Raw genomic sequence first — 17007 nt, 5'->3', positions numbered from 1 at the left:
AAAACAGAAGGCTGCTGGCGTGGTTTACCGTGCAAACGCTGGGCGCGACCGGTCCGCCACTGGTGCTGCTGGCGGTGGTGGTGGTGGTGGTGGTGCTGGTGGTGATGGGGGCCGGGAAGGCGCCGGCGGTGGTGGCGGCGGCGGCGGTGGTGCACGGGTCTGAGCGCAAAAACCACGAGGCGACGGACGCCCACTGCAACAGAACACACCGCCGCCCTTGGCCTCACATTGGTGGCGGAGGCTCGCTGACACCTGCTGGCCAGCCCGTGGAGCCACTTCACGAGGAGATCACGGCAAGTGCCGTAATTCGATTTCCCAGAAACTTTGCTCAACGTAAGAGGGGTCAAATCAAGAAAACACGTCTCCCAGCCGCTATGACCGATTGGTTCTAGGCGCTTCAGTCTGGAACCGCGCCACCGCTACGGTAGCAGGTTCGAATCCTGCCTCGTACATGGATGTGTGTGATGTCCTTAGGTTAGTTAGGTTTAAGTAGTTCTAAGATCTAGGGCCCCTCCCCCCCCCCCCCCATGAACCATGGAACTTGCCGTTGGTGGGGAGGCTTGCGTGCCTCAACGATACAGATAGCCGTACCGCAGGTGCAACCACAACGGAGGGGTATCTGTTGAGAGGCCAGACAAACGTGTGTGTGTGTGTTTGAGGTTTACGGGCGCTAAACAGCGTGGTCATCAGCGCCCACAGACAAACGTGTGGTTCCTGAAGAGGGGCAGCAGCTTTTTTAGTAGTTGCGATGGCAACAGTCTGGATGATTGACTGATTTGACCTTGTAACATTAACCAAAATGGCCTTGCTGTTCTGATACTGCGAACGGCTGAAAGCAAGGGGAAACTCACCCGTAATTTTTCCCGAGGGCATGCAGCTTTACTGCATGGAGAGCTGCATCAAACCAGTCTCAGGACTGAAGACCACAACAACAAAAACAACAACAAGATCTAGGGGACAGATGACCTCAGAAATTAAGTTCAAATCAAATGGCTCTGAGCACTATGGGACTTAACATCTGTGGTCATCAGTCCCCTAGAACTTAGAACTACTTAAACCTAACCAACCTAAGGATATCACTCACATCCATGCCCGAGGCAGGATTTGAACCTGCGACCGTAGCAGTCGCGTGGCTCCGGACTGAGCGCCTAGAACCGCTAGACCACCACAGCCGGCAGAAAGTAAGTCCCATAGTGATCAGAGACATTTGAACCATTTCTGAACGTGTCTCAGCTTATCCGTAGACACTCGACCGTTTCTGAAAAAACGACGGTCAAAGCTTTCGAGGTATGTTCCAGGTGCTTTAAGTGTCTTTTGCCGTGTGATGTCCTCATGTCCAATGCTGGCGCAGTGGTTAGCGTCGCGGCTGCCTAACTTTACACCCGGTGTTCGAGCCTTGATTATTACCTTTATTTTCGATTTTACCTATGTCCGTATGAGTTTAATACACGGTCCGCAGCTCGTGTCATCCACACACCTGGGTCGGACAACGAGATAGAATTCCGCGTTCAAATGAAGTGTGAATATGCAAAAATCAGCACGTATCGCAACCACAAGAAGCACTACGGCAACATGCTGAAGATCATAATTGGAAGAATGGGTGTTGGTTAAATATGTGGAACCACTACAACACCTTGAACGAGAACGAACAAGAAGAAAATTAAAAGTCACTTGGTTTCTTATTATTATTTACTATTACCTTGAAAAAAAAAATTTTTTTCAAAACATTTTGTTCAAACTTACTCGTGTTCGATTTCCAAAGTATTTGTGTGATTCGAGAAGAATTGTTAAGTTTTTTTTTATCAGTGTTCAGTTTCTACTCAGAGAAGAGGTTTCTTTGTCGTTCTTACATCGGAGAATGGAAATATTGTGTTAAGATTTCTGCACACTTAGTGCTATGACCCAACAGGGAACATGAAAAAGGGGTGGGAGGGGTTTGGGCCTCGGCGCACTGGCAGTGCCGTGAACAGACCCCACTGCTAGTGCGGCGTGTACCACGCCCTGACCATCCTAAAAATTCAAAAAAATAAATAAATAAATAAAAAATAAAAATAAAATAAAAGTGGTTAATAAAAATTGGATTGCTGGGAAAAAAGGATGGATAAAAAAGTGGATAGAGAAAAAAAAACAAAAATGATGGAAAAAGTGGTAAAAAAAAGTGGTCTTGTGATAGGGTTCCCGCTTCCCGCGCACGAGGTCCCGGGTTCGATTCCCGGCGGGGTCAGGGATTTTCAGTGCCGCGAGATGACTGGGTGTTGTGTGTCTTTCATCATCATTTTATCCTCATTCATTCGCAAGTCGCCGTAGTGGCGTTAAAGAACTTGTGTAGCGGCAGCCGAACCGCCCCGTGAGGGGTCTCCCGGCCACCAATGCCGTGCGCTCATTATTATTATTACTACATGGTTGTTTTCCGGTGTACACTGACACAACGTTGCCCTTACTCGTCTACTGGGTGTATGTCAGATGATCATTTTTTTTAAAAAATCAGAATATTATTTGAAATTGTTTTCGGTTAATTTCCTGAAGTGTATCTTGATTTGCCTTGTATCTTGATTGAGTCAGTTTTCGGGAAAGTGATCCGTTGCGCATGCTTTGCCGCAGAATTATTGCCAACGTGCGAAATTTTCTGCAGTATTAATGCCGTTTCTTTCTCAATGAGATTCATACGAAGAAATGTCACTGTGGCAAATCTACCACTGCACGATTCTCATGGTGTGCGGAATATCTGTTTGGAATATTTCTATGATCGATATCATCCAAGGGAAAGCATCACATCTTCCAGAATAACAAATACATGAAAATATATATAAGAATTAATGGAAGAATTGATATGAGAATGAAATAACAAAATATGACAATTTAAAAAAAATTGTAAACCCTCAACATACCACACACACATAATATTATACAGTAAATTTGCGACACTTATTGTGGTATCCAGTTGTACTTTTACAATTAGTATAACGCCCTTGTATCCCCTAATTTGATAAGAACACTTATGTAGTAACTCTCTACATACATGAGTAGGTAAAAAAAAGCAATAAAATAAAATAGGTGAGAACAATAATCGGGCTTCCAACATGGGATGCAAAATTAATATTCCGCGATGCTAACAACTGAGCCACATTTCGTTAGAGGATATCGGTGTGTAAAAAACAGATAAGGTACCTCGAAAACTTTGACCGTCGTCTTATCAGAAACGGTCGGGTATCCACGGATATGTCGGGAGACGTGTTCCCTTACTTTGACTTCTCTTCCTCTGAGCGAAGTTTCTGGGGAATCGGCTGTTGGCACTTGCCGTGTTCTCCTCGTCAGTGCGTTTCTGACAGTTGTGCGGAGTGGCGCTTGTGCGAAGACGGAATGTGCTGACATCCCTGTTTTGTAGAAAATACTACGGTGAATGAAGCTATGCTCAAATGAAAAATGCCATGGTTTCTGGTGTATAATTCTGTGTCTGTGTCATATTTCACATAACTCCCTTTCCATTCGAAAATTACCATTTGCGCCCAAGATGGCGTGTCCGAAAATGGCCACTATGTTGATAACATAACCTCACACATTTTCGCCCTCTCCCATACACTAATTAAGTTTAAATTTCTGTTTATTCACTGATTTTGTTTTACATTGGTCGTTCCACCCATATTGACCATCCTCTAGGTACAAGTTTAACACTGTCCATGTGACGCTAAATATTTCTTTTCTGGTCGCGCTGCAGACCATCTGATCGAAGTGCGCTTGCGATGCAGGAGGTAACAACCCCAAGGTAGACAAAGCAAGTTTCTTTTGGCGGATTCGGTTAAATCACCTCCACAATAAAGCTCACCAAACTAATAGATGGTCGTCTTTGTCACCTATAAGGGAAACATCAAAATTCTAGGACGAGTTTTTAATGGATTTGGGAAATATAGTATTTAAGAGTCTCGTATCAACAGTCGTAGGATAATATGTAATCTGCACACATCTGATTGGTTCGTCATGGCATGCCGAACGATATGGCGCTGTGATAAGAAAACGGACGCGCATTCGGGAGGCGGATGGTTCAAAACCACGGCCTACAGTTCAGATGTGGAGTTTCAGCGGCGTCTGTACGTCTCTTAAGGAAAGAGACGGGATGATTCTTTTGAAAAATTCACTGCCAATTTGCTTCCCCTGTCCATATATGGTCAGTCTCTACTGATCTCGTCATTGAAGAAACGTTAAATCCAAATCGACATTTCTATAATAGTAACCCATCTATACTGGTAGGTATAGATCACTTCGTTTATAAAAAAAAATTATAACTTTGCGCAAATCAGTTTTTTGCGAGCGATATACTTTGTGAACTATTGCTTTCATTTGATATAACGTGAAAAATTTTAGTGAATTAATAAAAGAACAGAAATATGTTAATTTTATAAATTATTTGCAATAGTGTTTTTAATAAGTTTTGTGCTATATACATGAAAAAAACTAAAGTAAATTTAAATACTTTCGTCAACAGGTATGTAAACGCATAGGCTCTTTACTTACAATTTTAGTAATTCTGTTCTGCCGCTTCGAGCTTGGAGGAAAGAGACGTTATGTTATAGCCGACCGTTGTGACTGAGCGTTTCTAGGCGCTTCCGTCTGGAACCACGTGACCACTGCGGTCGCAGGTTCGAATCCTGCCTCGAGCATGGATGTGTGTGATGTCCTTAGGTAAGTTAGGTTTAAGTAGTTCTAAGTTATATGGGACTGATGACCTCAGATGTTAAGTCCCATAGTGCTCAGAGCCATTTGAACCATTTTCTTTTGCTATATTGGTGACTCTTGTGGAATCGGTGGTAACAGAGAGAGATATATGGATTGTTGTAAGACAGAGACATGTTAGAGCAGCAGCAGAAAGTTGTATTTCTGTGAAAGCTGGTTCGTCATTGTGAAACAGTTTGCTTGCTTACTATGAAAAAACTTAGAAGACAAATCGTATGGGAATTCTTATTATTTACGAGCAGCAGCTACCTTGTTAATCCGAATTGTAATCTGCAGGCAGTTTCTTCCAACTAACGAACCTTATACGAACAATCATACTTCACAGAATGCAACCGACAGCAATCCCGCAAGTCAACCCCATACACGGATACACACACTGTAGACCTACTAGAATTTGTCCTGATTTTGACCTTCGTATCAGCTATCTCGATATGGCTTAAGAGGCTTTTGGTACACTGCACAGCAGCGAAACTTCATCAAAGGATTTCCATCGCGTGAGGATCAGGGCAGCCTGCTACTGCTGGTAATCTATAAACTTGCGTTCCTCGTTAAAAATGTGACAGGAAAGTCCGAAATTCAGCTTTCACTGATAGAACTATAGATAGTTTTTTTCTTTCAATGTTACCTACATACTTATTACTCCCAACAGTCAAGTATATCGCCACTTCGCATGAGCGCTGAAAATTACAATCACGCAGAAACTAGAATATCAGGAGGAAAGTTCGACGGGAGATTAAACCGTAATATTCCTTCCTTCCAGGAAGAAGTAAGAAGTAACGTTAGATGAAAGTCTGCTATTGAAAAGACAGGAATAAACCAGTACTTCGGGCTGTGTCGAATTCACTGCGTTTCACTGTATAGAGCTTTTCTCATCACAACTTAATACTGAGTCCTACAAATTCTGCAGACACCTTATAAAATGTGAGCGGCAATTTTACAGGATTTCGTGTATTACTACTGGATTAGATGACCGATTTTTATAGGCGTGATGGACAAATCTTTTCGCATTCAGATAAAGGGCTTAACAGTTGTCATGAAAAGAAAGATTCTGCAAAGGGGCCAACAAGCAATTAAAATGTAAGGGGGTTTAACATTTATCAACAGACCTAATTTCTCGGCTAAACGGAAAGTTTTATTTGGTTCGTAAGTGGAATATGAAAAAGATTTTTTTTAGCTCTATTATAGTCACTTCCTTAATCCAAGTATGACAAGAAGAAAGGAAATATTACGAAACAGCAACAAGAAGTATAATAAAAGACATTACAGTACATGTAGGCTTCAGAAAATATAGAGTTGACTCACGGTTGTTTCAAGCGTTGTGTATTATTCGCACTGATTTTATAATTCTTTGAAGTGAACACGTGAAAGTAACACCTGTTACTGCCTACAGTATACACTTATCTCGTCGCGAATCTGCAAATGCGTGAAAACAATACAGCTATTCTTTCCTACGACAAGCAAATAAAACTGATTCCTTGAACAGTGGTGTCCAGTCTTTATCTTCAGACGGCAGCGCCAGATTACGCAACCAAATTGTCGAGTGTAGCGCGTATCTGTTGCTAAGTAGTATGCTTTCTGCTGTCCTTGACGTACAGAATGAATTTGCAGGGGGTCAGGTCGCTTCATTTATCATATCAGCAAAGAGAGTTAAATAGTACCATGACCTCTAGTAAAGACTTGTCAGGTAGAAACTAAGCAACTTCAACATAAGCACCTTGCTTCAATAATTATACCAGTCAAAAAATGGCTCTGAGTTACTTAATTTCTGAGGTCATCAGTCGCCTAGAACTTAGAACTAATTAAACCTAACGAGATCACACACATCCATGCCCGAGGCAGGATTCGGACCTGCGACCGTAGCGGTCACTCGGTCGGTCACACGGTTCCAGACTCTAACGCCCAGAACCGCACGGCCACTCCGACCGGCTATACCGGTCAGACGGCGTAGTCTGTACGACGGAGTGAGAAAACGCAGGTGGAGCACACTGCGGGAGGCGCCCGTGCCTTCGTACTTTGTGATGTTTACGTTTATGCATAGAAATAGTGTCTCTTTACATAGCCTGACCACAGAAGCAGATAACTCGGTAGCATCAAAGAGAATTTTCGACATGAAAAAAAATGGCTCTGAGCACTATGGGACTCAACTGCTGAGGTCATTAGTCCCCTAGAACTTAGAACTAGTTAAACCTAACTAACCTAAGGACATCACAAACATCCATCCCCGAGGCAGGATTCGAACCTGCGACCGTAGCGGTCTTGCGGTTCCAGACTGCAGCGCCTTTAACCGCACGGCCACTTCGGCCGGCTTTCGACATGAACGCTGGCGCTAATATCTCTGGCAAGTATCTTCAAACCAAAGCTCTTTGGGGAGCCTGAGAAAGATCCCGGAAATGCGCAAAGGTCAGGGCACTCTTTGGCTGGCTCGCAGGCTATACAAAGTAGATTCTGCTTTTTTCATTTACAGGTTCATGTTTCAGATGCATCGTCAGAGATAGGCTGAACCTATAAAGCAGCTGTGTTAATATCCCTTGTCGTAATATCATTGTTTGCTTGACGCAGTATTCTCTTCGAATCTGTCGCCGCTTGGCACACGTAATTTATTAGGTATGTCCTTGACTAAACGCACTACACACCCAATGGGAACAAGGAAACTGGCCGAGCCACTCATTGGAGCAACACTTTCTTGCATTCGAACTGTAAGTGGCAGTCAAATGAAAACCAAACTCCCGCCACAACAGGAAGATCGAATTATTCCATTAAAACATAACTGCCACACACGCAAAGACCTTTATTCCACTGGGAGACGAGACAATCAGTTCTTGTTTTGCGGAGAGCAGTCTGTCGCTGACGTTTCCACAACCCACAATCGCACTCAATCTTTCACTTCCTCGTCCGACTGAAACCGACCTTCACGTATGCCTTTCTTCAGGCCGCCAAAGACGAGGAAATCACCCGGTGGAAGATACGAGATGTACGGAGGATGCTGCAGTGTTTTGTAACCAAATCGCTGAACCGAGGCTTCGTCCGATTGGCAGTGTCGGGACGGGCGTTACCTTGCAACAAGATGATTTTGTCCGATAGCATTCCTGGGCGTTTTGACTTTATGGCGCGTCGCAGTTTCCGCAAAGTGTGACTTCACAGTGCTACGTACTGATTTTGGTTCACGCTCGAGGAACAGAGGGTCCCTGTAGTCAAAGAAGGTCATCAAAACCTAACCGGAACTTTTGTGAAAAGCTTTGGATTTCTTTTTAGGGGTAGATGAGGGGTATTTCTGCTGTTGGCTTTGCCGTTTGGATTCGGGCTGTAGGACGGAATCATTCTGTTGGACGCATAACGACCGCCTCCACACACTGAAATCGGACTAAGGCTACGCTTCAGAGATTTGGTTGGGAAACACTGCAGCATCCCCCGTTCAGTGCCGGTGTTTCACAGTGTGATTTTCACATATTTGGCAATCTGAAGAAATACATGCGTGGACGTCGGTTTCAGTACTACGAGGAAGCGCTAAGGTGGGAGCGGTTGTGGATACGGCAGCCGCCGACCGCGTTTTTCGGCCACGGCAGTACAGCTCGGCAGACTCAAAAGTGGTTCAAATGGCTCTGAGCACCATGGGACTTAACATCTATGGTCATCAGTCCCCTAGAACTTAGAGCTACTTAAACCTAACTAACCTAAGGACAGCACACGAGGCAGAGAAAATCCCTGACCCCGCAGGGAATCGAACCCGGGAACCCGGGCGTGGGAAGCGATCGGCAGACTCATCAGCAACTATTACCTAGCACTGTATTCCGCCATACTTAGTGTCACTTATTGGCACCTACTTGGCCTTGAACATCTAGAGATTTTCTTGTGTTCTCAAAACAGGAATTTATCACCTTGTCTCTCAGTGGAATAAATTCCTTAACGCGTGTGGTGATTGCTTTTCAATTGAACCATTCCATCGTCCCGTTGTGGCGGGTATTCAGTTTTCGTTTATCTGCTCTTCATATTCTCGGATACTTACAATTTATGTTTGCTACACAGACTGTTATGCGCCATGTTGCCGCTAAGTATCGGACTGCAGGTTTTGTTGGAGATCTTGCGAAATATTTTCAGTCTTCAACTCTTGCGCAAACAGCTCCGCACATGTTTTCCACGAATTGTGTTTCGCATAACATACGGCAACGAACACGTTCTGCACTATCGTGAGCACCATTTTTGTGTTCAATTCAACATGTCTCTAAACGCGTCTGCTCTTCTCACTTACTCAAACATAATGACATAGCGAAGTATTCGGGACAGAGCTTGTGGAAGATGGACATGCGTAGATATGTAACATCAACCGACTGGTACATCGAAATTACGGCCTGAAGCATTTTCTGTGATGGACAGCTCTCCTGCTCGTCAGCAAGGACCAGTTCCGCGTTAGTCGCATAGATATCTTCCAGGCCAGATTTAATTTGCCTACCATATGTAATGGTAATAATCTTTCTTTCGATTCCATCTCACTACATTTCCAGTATATTTATCGTTTAATTTATTTTCAGTTTCTGGACAGTGGCATAAACTCCACGTGAGTACCTGTTGTCGCAGTCACCCACAGACGTCAGCGGCGACACATCAATCAAGACACGTGGTCAGTGCCCTTTGTACAATATACTTCAGTCACGTAGCCTTTCTACATGGAAAACCGACAGCTTGCAGCTGGACTCACATTGGAGAGGACAGAACCTTAGTTCTACGTCCTGCCATCGAATTAACTTCTATAGTGGTTTCCCTAAACAGCAGAAAGCAAATTCCTGGATCGCTACTTTGAAAATGACATGGCCACTTTCCTTTCATAAACTTCCCAAAGCGATCTAGCGCTCAGTCGCTAGAGACCTTGACGTCGACGGAATGTCAGCCTTCTCGTCAATATGACAACGACACACGTACAAGTCACTAACGGCAAGTCTATTTTCAACATTACGCAAACAATAACGTTCTTTGAAGCAGTTTTGACTTCCCTAGCATTCAAACAATGAAGACTTTCACGAACGGATATTGTAGTTGCTGACGAGTCTTCCGGGCTGTATTTGCGTGGACGAAGGAACTATTCGGTTCCTGACGTTTCGTCCAGAGCTACGTTGGACATCTTCGGAGGTGCTCTTGGCGATACTGAGTCTTGCCGAAAAGTTTCTTCGGCCACAGCAATACAACACGAAAGACAGATCAGCAACTACTCCCTAACACCGTATTCCGCCATACTTCTGTGTCACTTATTGGCACCTACTTGGCTTTGCACATCTAGAGATTTTTTTGTGTCCTGAATATTGAATGAATTCCACGTAATCCGGACCGTGACGAGTATCGGATCAGATTTGTAACTGGATTCGAGACTTTCTAGCAGACAGGATTCAGTAGAACGAAGTCGACAAACATTAGGGTAATTTCAGGAGCATCCCAAGAGAGTGTTACGGGGCCGTTGCTTTTTACAATACATAGAAATTATTTAGGTAAGAATGTAAACGTCATATGTCACGGCGTGTGTTCAGCTGCCTGTCGGAAAGAATGCTTTTCCTCCGCGCGCGTTGGCCTCTTTCCAGGAGGGTAGATGAGAGGCGTGTCTTAAGTCTATTTGGTTAGTGGAGGTGAGTGTAATGGATCCATGTATAGTTTTGTGTATTGTTATGTTTGTGTTGTGTGATGATGACGATGAGAGAAGGGAGAGAGTAAAATCCGGAGCCAGCACACAGCCAACTTCTCTCGAGTAGTACGAAGGGGGCCGTAGAGTTTAACGTTCCCATCCAACGGACGGACCACTATCGATGGTGTCACACGCCCTCAATTCATGAGATGCTGTGGAGAGGACTGACATTTAATCCAGGACACTGGCGCAAGAACTGGCCATCAGGCACTTTACGCCAGCAACTCTTCCTCCCATGTTGGTCAAATACTGGCAGTTAAAATTTCACCCACTACCAGAATTCTAAGAGGCTTACCTCCGAGTCGAGTGCTATCGTACAAGCTTGAGTTAGTGATTTCTCCTAAGGAGGCGAGTAATTACTCAGATATAATGTTATAAGCCAGTGAGGCTGTCTGAAGATCATGATGTCCGTAGAACAAGACTGTTTCGAAATGCAGGTAGATTTGTGGGAGGATCAATTGGTGTATGGATTGGGAGCTGCGTCTGAACGTAAACAAACGCAAAATTTTGCGCATAAATAGATGGAGAGATCCATTACTATCCGAAGAGTCAATGACAACTGTACAATTTCTAGTTACAAAAAACTCATGGCACTGAACTGGATTTTATTAGTACTACCGGTTTCGGCCGTAAGCAATCATGTGTTAGAGAAATTACTTAAAACATTTCAGTTGTCATAAACATTGAAACACAAACCACTGAATATTTTAATCCACGTGAAACACGTATTGAAAAACTCATTCATAGCGTTTACAAGTGCAGCAATCGTCGTGTTCTACAGGGGTCGTTAAGTGAATAGGAAATCCGAGAGCGCGCGTTCGAAACAGGTTCAGTCTACATAATACTTTCTTAGACGTATATCTCGAGCAATCAGAACGACGAGAAAATCTGAATCGTCCACCACTAGCGAATGGAACCGGGAAAGGAGGAGGGAGCAAATGTCAGTGGTATCTGAAGTAAGTTCTGTCACACACCGTAAGGTAGCTTCCGGAATACAGATGCAGTTGTATGTTTGTCCCACGCATTGCCCCCTATGAACGGCTTCTGCATCATTCATTCGTTTTCTACCACCATATGAGGGCAGAAGCGGGATGTATGACACGCATTGACGACTGTCGCGTATCATTACGACTGCTCTTATATTTCTTTTTTGGGAGAAATTTCCGCCATTGGACTGTAAGTTACTTCTCCTTTAGTTCACACAGCAATGATTTAGCCCTTATAGCCCTTCACAAGTGTAAGCTGAAATATCACAAAATGTTCAACCTGCCTAAATGACACGCCATCGTCAAAATAACTTATACCTGGTATCTTGAACCAGTCGTCTTATTACAGGATTCGGGTTCATATCAAAGATACATAATATGGCCGACATTGTCCACAGCGAATAAGCATTAACAAGCTGAATTCCGTTTTTGACAGTCAGTATACTGTTATGACCTGCATTTATCATGTCCTTGTGTCAACTACATCCGTACGTATTATAAAAATGGATGTATGCATGTACGTGGGTATGTAGATATGTTCCACATTTACTCTTATACTACTGGACCGACTTCAACCAAACTTGATGCACATATCCCTCATTGTAAGGCAAAAATCGCTGTGGAGGTTAAGAACTAAATAGCTGTCATAGTTCAAGAGATGTGACATCATAACATTGAGATGCGTGAAAAACCGCCGTATCGTGCAGGACGCTTAAATTTATTACGTCTTTGCAAATAACTGTATTCTCAACATATTTCTCAGATAGTACCCACATAAACCGCTTAATGCACCTACACAAATAGACGAGGGCTATTCGGAAACTAAGTTCCGATCGGTCTCTAAATGTAAAACACTGTGAAAATGCGATAAAGTTTTGCACTAATGTGTTGGGTAGTGTGTATATAGGATGCCCGTCGATTGCGGCACGCCGCTCTTTTCAATTCTGAGCACACAGTGAACACGTAAAGATGCATAGAAAATAGTGTATCCCGCCAAGTATGAGAGCCGTATGACAGATTTCGCCTGATATGCAGCCCGCGTAACACAACTGTCATGTGTTTAGTTCTTTACGACAATTCTCGGCTGTACTCTGCAGGGGCAATGAAGTTGCTCCTCCAGCGTGTTTGATCACCCACAACACAGCCCGTAGTTGGCTCGTCCTGAGTTTCGTCTCTGCTCACATGAACCGCTGGCTATGAAGACAACATTTTGGTACAGAAACGAGCTGTATGCGAGCGTATACAATTGGCGGAAAAGCGCAGGCGGCAGCCTTCTATGGCGAGGGTATTGGAAAGTTGGTACAACGCTACAACAAATGTCTAAAGTCGGAGCGAGACTGTGTATAGAAGCAGCTGTAAGGTGTAACTTACTCTTGCAAATATAGCATCTTTGAGTCTCACAGTGATTTCCATTTAGTGGCCGATCGGAATTTACTTTACGAATAGCCCTCGTATCATAGTACGACCCATGGTTCAGGAGATATAACGCTATAAAAACTGACATATATGAAAAACGCCGCATATGCATGAAGTTTATATACATTTACTGTTTTGCTACTAAGACACGTCTACAGTCGAGTCAACGTAAGGAAATCCGTGACATCTGGCAGCGCTTTTGACATCTTCAACTTCGAAGTTCAAACACTGTAGGCGAAAACAATAGTCTTCTATACAGCTATGAAGTGCCTTTGCCACAGAGAATTCTACAAAATTGCGTTAAAGATAGGCGAAGCTGCTGCGCCCAGTGGTCATAAACCGTACATTTCTAATATAAAACTGCCAAAATAGATACTCAGGCAATGCCAGGTTTGTTAGCCAGTATTTTTATATAGTTTCTATACATTTATAATGTCATTAAAAAGAACACTCATCGTCTTTTTTTGCAGGCATAGATTCATCTTCAACTTGCACAGGGTTTTTTTCCGTTCCTATCTGTACCTCGAAGCTAAAGAGTTCGTGGTGGCAAAGAGACTTTTTGTTAGTAGGGTGTCGAACAGTCTGTTGGTAATCCATAAGGAGCTACCTATTGAAACCTGCATTTATTGGCTCGAAAACTAGCACAGAAAGGTCGCCCTATTGAAAGATCGGAATCTACGAAGTGGAACACCGGCCAGCAGTAGTAAAACCGGTGACGAGTGCCCTCTAGAAACTGGGTGGAGACAGTTCCACCGAAGAATCTGTACAACAAATAGGTTCAGGGAGTCACTGACAGCCAGATGCTCGAGCGGGACAAATACCAGTGCTAAGGCTCGCAGACGGAACAGCCCGTTTGGTCAGTCTCCGAACGGCCCTCAGCGCGCACTATGACTTAAGATAAACTGAGCTAAGATGAAGACTAGAAAGGGCAAAGCAGGTTATAGAGGACGTTACTAAAGACGAAAAAGCAGCACGAGCTAGAAAAAGATGAACATCATCAGAGCAGTTATCAATCAAGTAGCTCCTCAGTTTGCCTCACAAGGGCTGGGCGCACCCCGCTTGCCAACAGCGCTCGGCAGACCGGATGGTCACCTATCCAAGTGCTAGCCCAGCCCGACAGCGCTTAATTTCGGTGATTTGACAGGAACCGGTGTGACCACTGCGGCAAAGCCGTTGGCTTGGAGAGTAAGGACACGTACAATAATGATTTTTGAGGTTTCCTCAGTTTCACTGAAGACTGGAGTCTAGACTGCAAGGACATCGGAGATCATTGAGACTAACACCTGAAGAACACAGATAACGCAGACGTCGAAATAGTATGCGGTCCTAAGGGGGACGAATGAGAAAATTCAAAGGTAGGTATAGCCTAACGTAACTTTTGCTGTTCGAGAGATAATTGAACCAAACTTTACGCATGTTGTTATTCTTAGTGATTAGATTAACAAATCTGTGCACCAGTTTTTCAGTATTATTCTTAGAACTCCCACAATCAATTTTTAAATTTATGTGTACGATACATAGCAATTTTTGTTTTACAAAATTTTAAGTAAATCTTACAGTAACGCGCTATGAAAAATTTTGTACCATTGAAAGTTGTGTTACACTATTTAGCAAATTTCACCTCTTAATCTGCTATGATTTAGCGGAAAAACATTTCCTATACACTGAAAAACGTAAGTTGCGGGAAATGCAGAAAGACGATTTTATTATGTTTACAGAGTCTTGCGTCGATTGTTGGTAGAACAACATTATAGTAAGTGAAAAGCACCAGCCTGACTTTGTTCTACAATATTACTTCTATTGTCTTAACCGGTTTCCGGCTTACAAGGCCTTCTTCAGACATTTACTGAGTATTGTTACAATACTTACAAGGCCATTGTTACAATACTCAGTAAATGTCTGAAGATGGCCTTGTAAGCCGGAAACCGGTTAAGATAATGAAAGTCATATTGTTGAACAAAAGCAAACTGGTACGGTTTTATTAGGATTGAGGTCATAAACAAGTGCCTTAATGTTTGCCACAACCATACATTTGGTCTTCTTTTCTTCTAGTCCGATTCTTTTCTTCTAATCCGATTCTTTTGGCGTGCCCTTTTGGCAATATCCTTCACTGACATAAGTAGCAATACGGATATTATCAATCCCCTTCAGTAGCCTGCTGAAACAGTTTTTTAACGTAAATGACGGCTTTTTTCCTCTTTCTTAAAAACCTTACTGCTATATCTTGGCATTTTAAACGGTAATTCAGTCGAAAAGTTTGCAGACACATTTGCTTCTTGCAGTAACAACAGAACAATAAGTGTTTATATTTGCACATCAGAGACAGTAACAACAGGCAAAGAGAGCTAACGGCATACAAAGATAACTCATCGTAAATTGCTTCGCCGCCCTCTATACCCTTCATACGCTTCTCTGACCGCAGGAAATAATAAAACATGACAAATACTGTAAGTGCAGAGCTGTGTAGAAAAAGGGAGCGTGTCACTACACATTCGTTGAAAAAGATGGCTTTTACATCATTTTCAATACGAATTAAACTCTGAAAACTGGAGACATAATTTCTAACTTGCCGTAGAGCTAAATGCTGGCCGAAAACAACATTTTTGACCAGTTTTGCGTACATCCCTCTTAAAACTGATAACTCGTAGTGTCGTAAAGAGAGTTGGATCTAGGTGTTAAATTTTAGCACTTTCGTCCCCGATTGCCGTATACGTTCTGCATCAGGCAAGCATATTTATTGATGTCGTCACTGAAGAGAAAGGATGGCGTCTGTGTGCTCGTGAGCATGACGTCAGCTTAAGGGCCACCAAGTTCAGATGAAAGTCTCTCAAGGACCCGTGTCGTACGGCTTAGCCTGCCGGGAAGTTTTATGTCTCTGACGCTTGCTTCTGGTTTAATGGGTTAGCATCACGATCGTGAAGCATACTCCGCCTTTCGGGAACGAAAATATGCAATATCCGGGTAACTGGTACCGTAATACAGTTGCCGAGTCAGGGACCAAGCATCCGGGAGTTGCATCAAGCCTGCAAACAGGTAAAATAAATGAACAGAATTGTTTCAGATGTTTCCAGTACTGTGGCAAGATTTGTTTGAAAAAAATAACAGTCTGATAGGAATAATTTGTGTGAATTCGCTTATACGATAAATATTGGTATCCTATCAGCTTAACACATATTTTAACAGTTAATATTTTCACTACAATCGCTCGTTATTTATGTATGAGGATCCGGCGATTACATTTCGGCGATAATGATACTGTAAAAAGCAACATTTACGTTTGGAAAACTATCTCGTGCAATTTCAACAGTTAATGATCAATAATAGCTCGTTATTCCTGTTACCTAAGTATTTTGGTATGTATAGGTATTTGTGATAAGTACTTTTCTAGATCACATTCGTCTTCTCTTCTGTCCACATTGCTGAATCAGCTGCTGTGTGACTTTAGCGCCGTTCGCTGCCCAGTGTTCATGGCATCGTAGTGTCCAAAACAGCACGAATGCCGCGTCTAACGTCTGGGAGTTCTTTCCAACACGACAAGCGATTGTTGCTAGGTGACGGTGCTCTCTGTATGTAAGAGTCTTGTAGCTTCTCCAGCGAACGATGTAGCTGTCTCTCTTAAGTCTATCCCTTTCTTTTGATTTAAGAAACATGTACGAGTGTGATTCCCCAAGAACGTAGGCTAGGAGGCGGAGTTCCTCACTAATAAAGGAGAAATTAAAGGTTTGATTGGGACTCGACGGAGATACTGAAGCATATCTCTTGAGAATATGTTCAATCGATTACCCTTTTGAGTCCGCCTTGGCGCGAAGTGTTAACATCAGGTCCTATCTAGAAGCCTCATATCTTTTTCTGTTCATATGGACCAACAAACAGAAGGGCTCAAGTGCAGAATGATATTCATCACAGAACTGACCTCAGCTGCTGTAGAACAACAGCATGTACTGGAGGTGACACTTGGAATCTATACATCGCCTCAGAACTCAGACAGTGTATTGAATAAAGCTGTGATCTACCCCAATATTTTATTAAGCATGGTCCACTTGGAGGAGCTATGGCATTATATTCCTCCGAGCTTATGAACTGACTTACCCAGCCAGTTATAGGGGGACCTACATTTTAATGTGGACTCGGGCGGTGCAGTTCGTAATTTTACGCATCAACGGACATTTCCAGAGGTGGAAGAAGTATTAAATGACAGCTTAAAATCTGACG

The 17007-nt window shown here is 43.2% G+C and overlaps 1 protein-coding gene across 1 annotated transcript in view; it reads right to left on the bottom strand.

The window, feature by feature from the left end:
* LOC124709069 (zinc finger protein basonuclin-2-like) overlaps positions 1-16764 on the bottom strand; it is a 577389-nt gene extending 560625 nt beyond the window's left edge. Inside the window, exons 1-3 of the mRNA XM_047240717.1 lie at positions 16709-16764; positions 15146-15254; positions 29-193 (exon numbers count right to left, since the gene is read on the bottom strand). Of these exons, the coding sequence (XP_047096673.1) occupies positions 29-193; positions 15146-15254; positions 16709-16764 (330 nt within the window). The remainder of the gene's footprint in view (positions 1-28; positions 194-15145; positions 15255-16708) is intronic.
* Positions 16765-17007: the final 243 nt, after the last annotated feature.

Source organism: Schistocerca piceifrons, chromosome 7, assembly GCF_021461385.2.
Source record: "Schistocerca piceifrons isolate TAMUIC-IGC-003096 chromosome 7, iqSchPice1.1, whole genome shotgun sequence".
Classification (NCBI taxonomy): domain Eukaryota; kingdom Metazoa; phylum Arthropoda; class Insecta; order Orthoptera; family Acrididae; genus Schistocerca; species Schistocerca piceifrons.
This window is presented reverse-complemented; position numbering and strand designations above follow the sequence as displayed.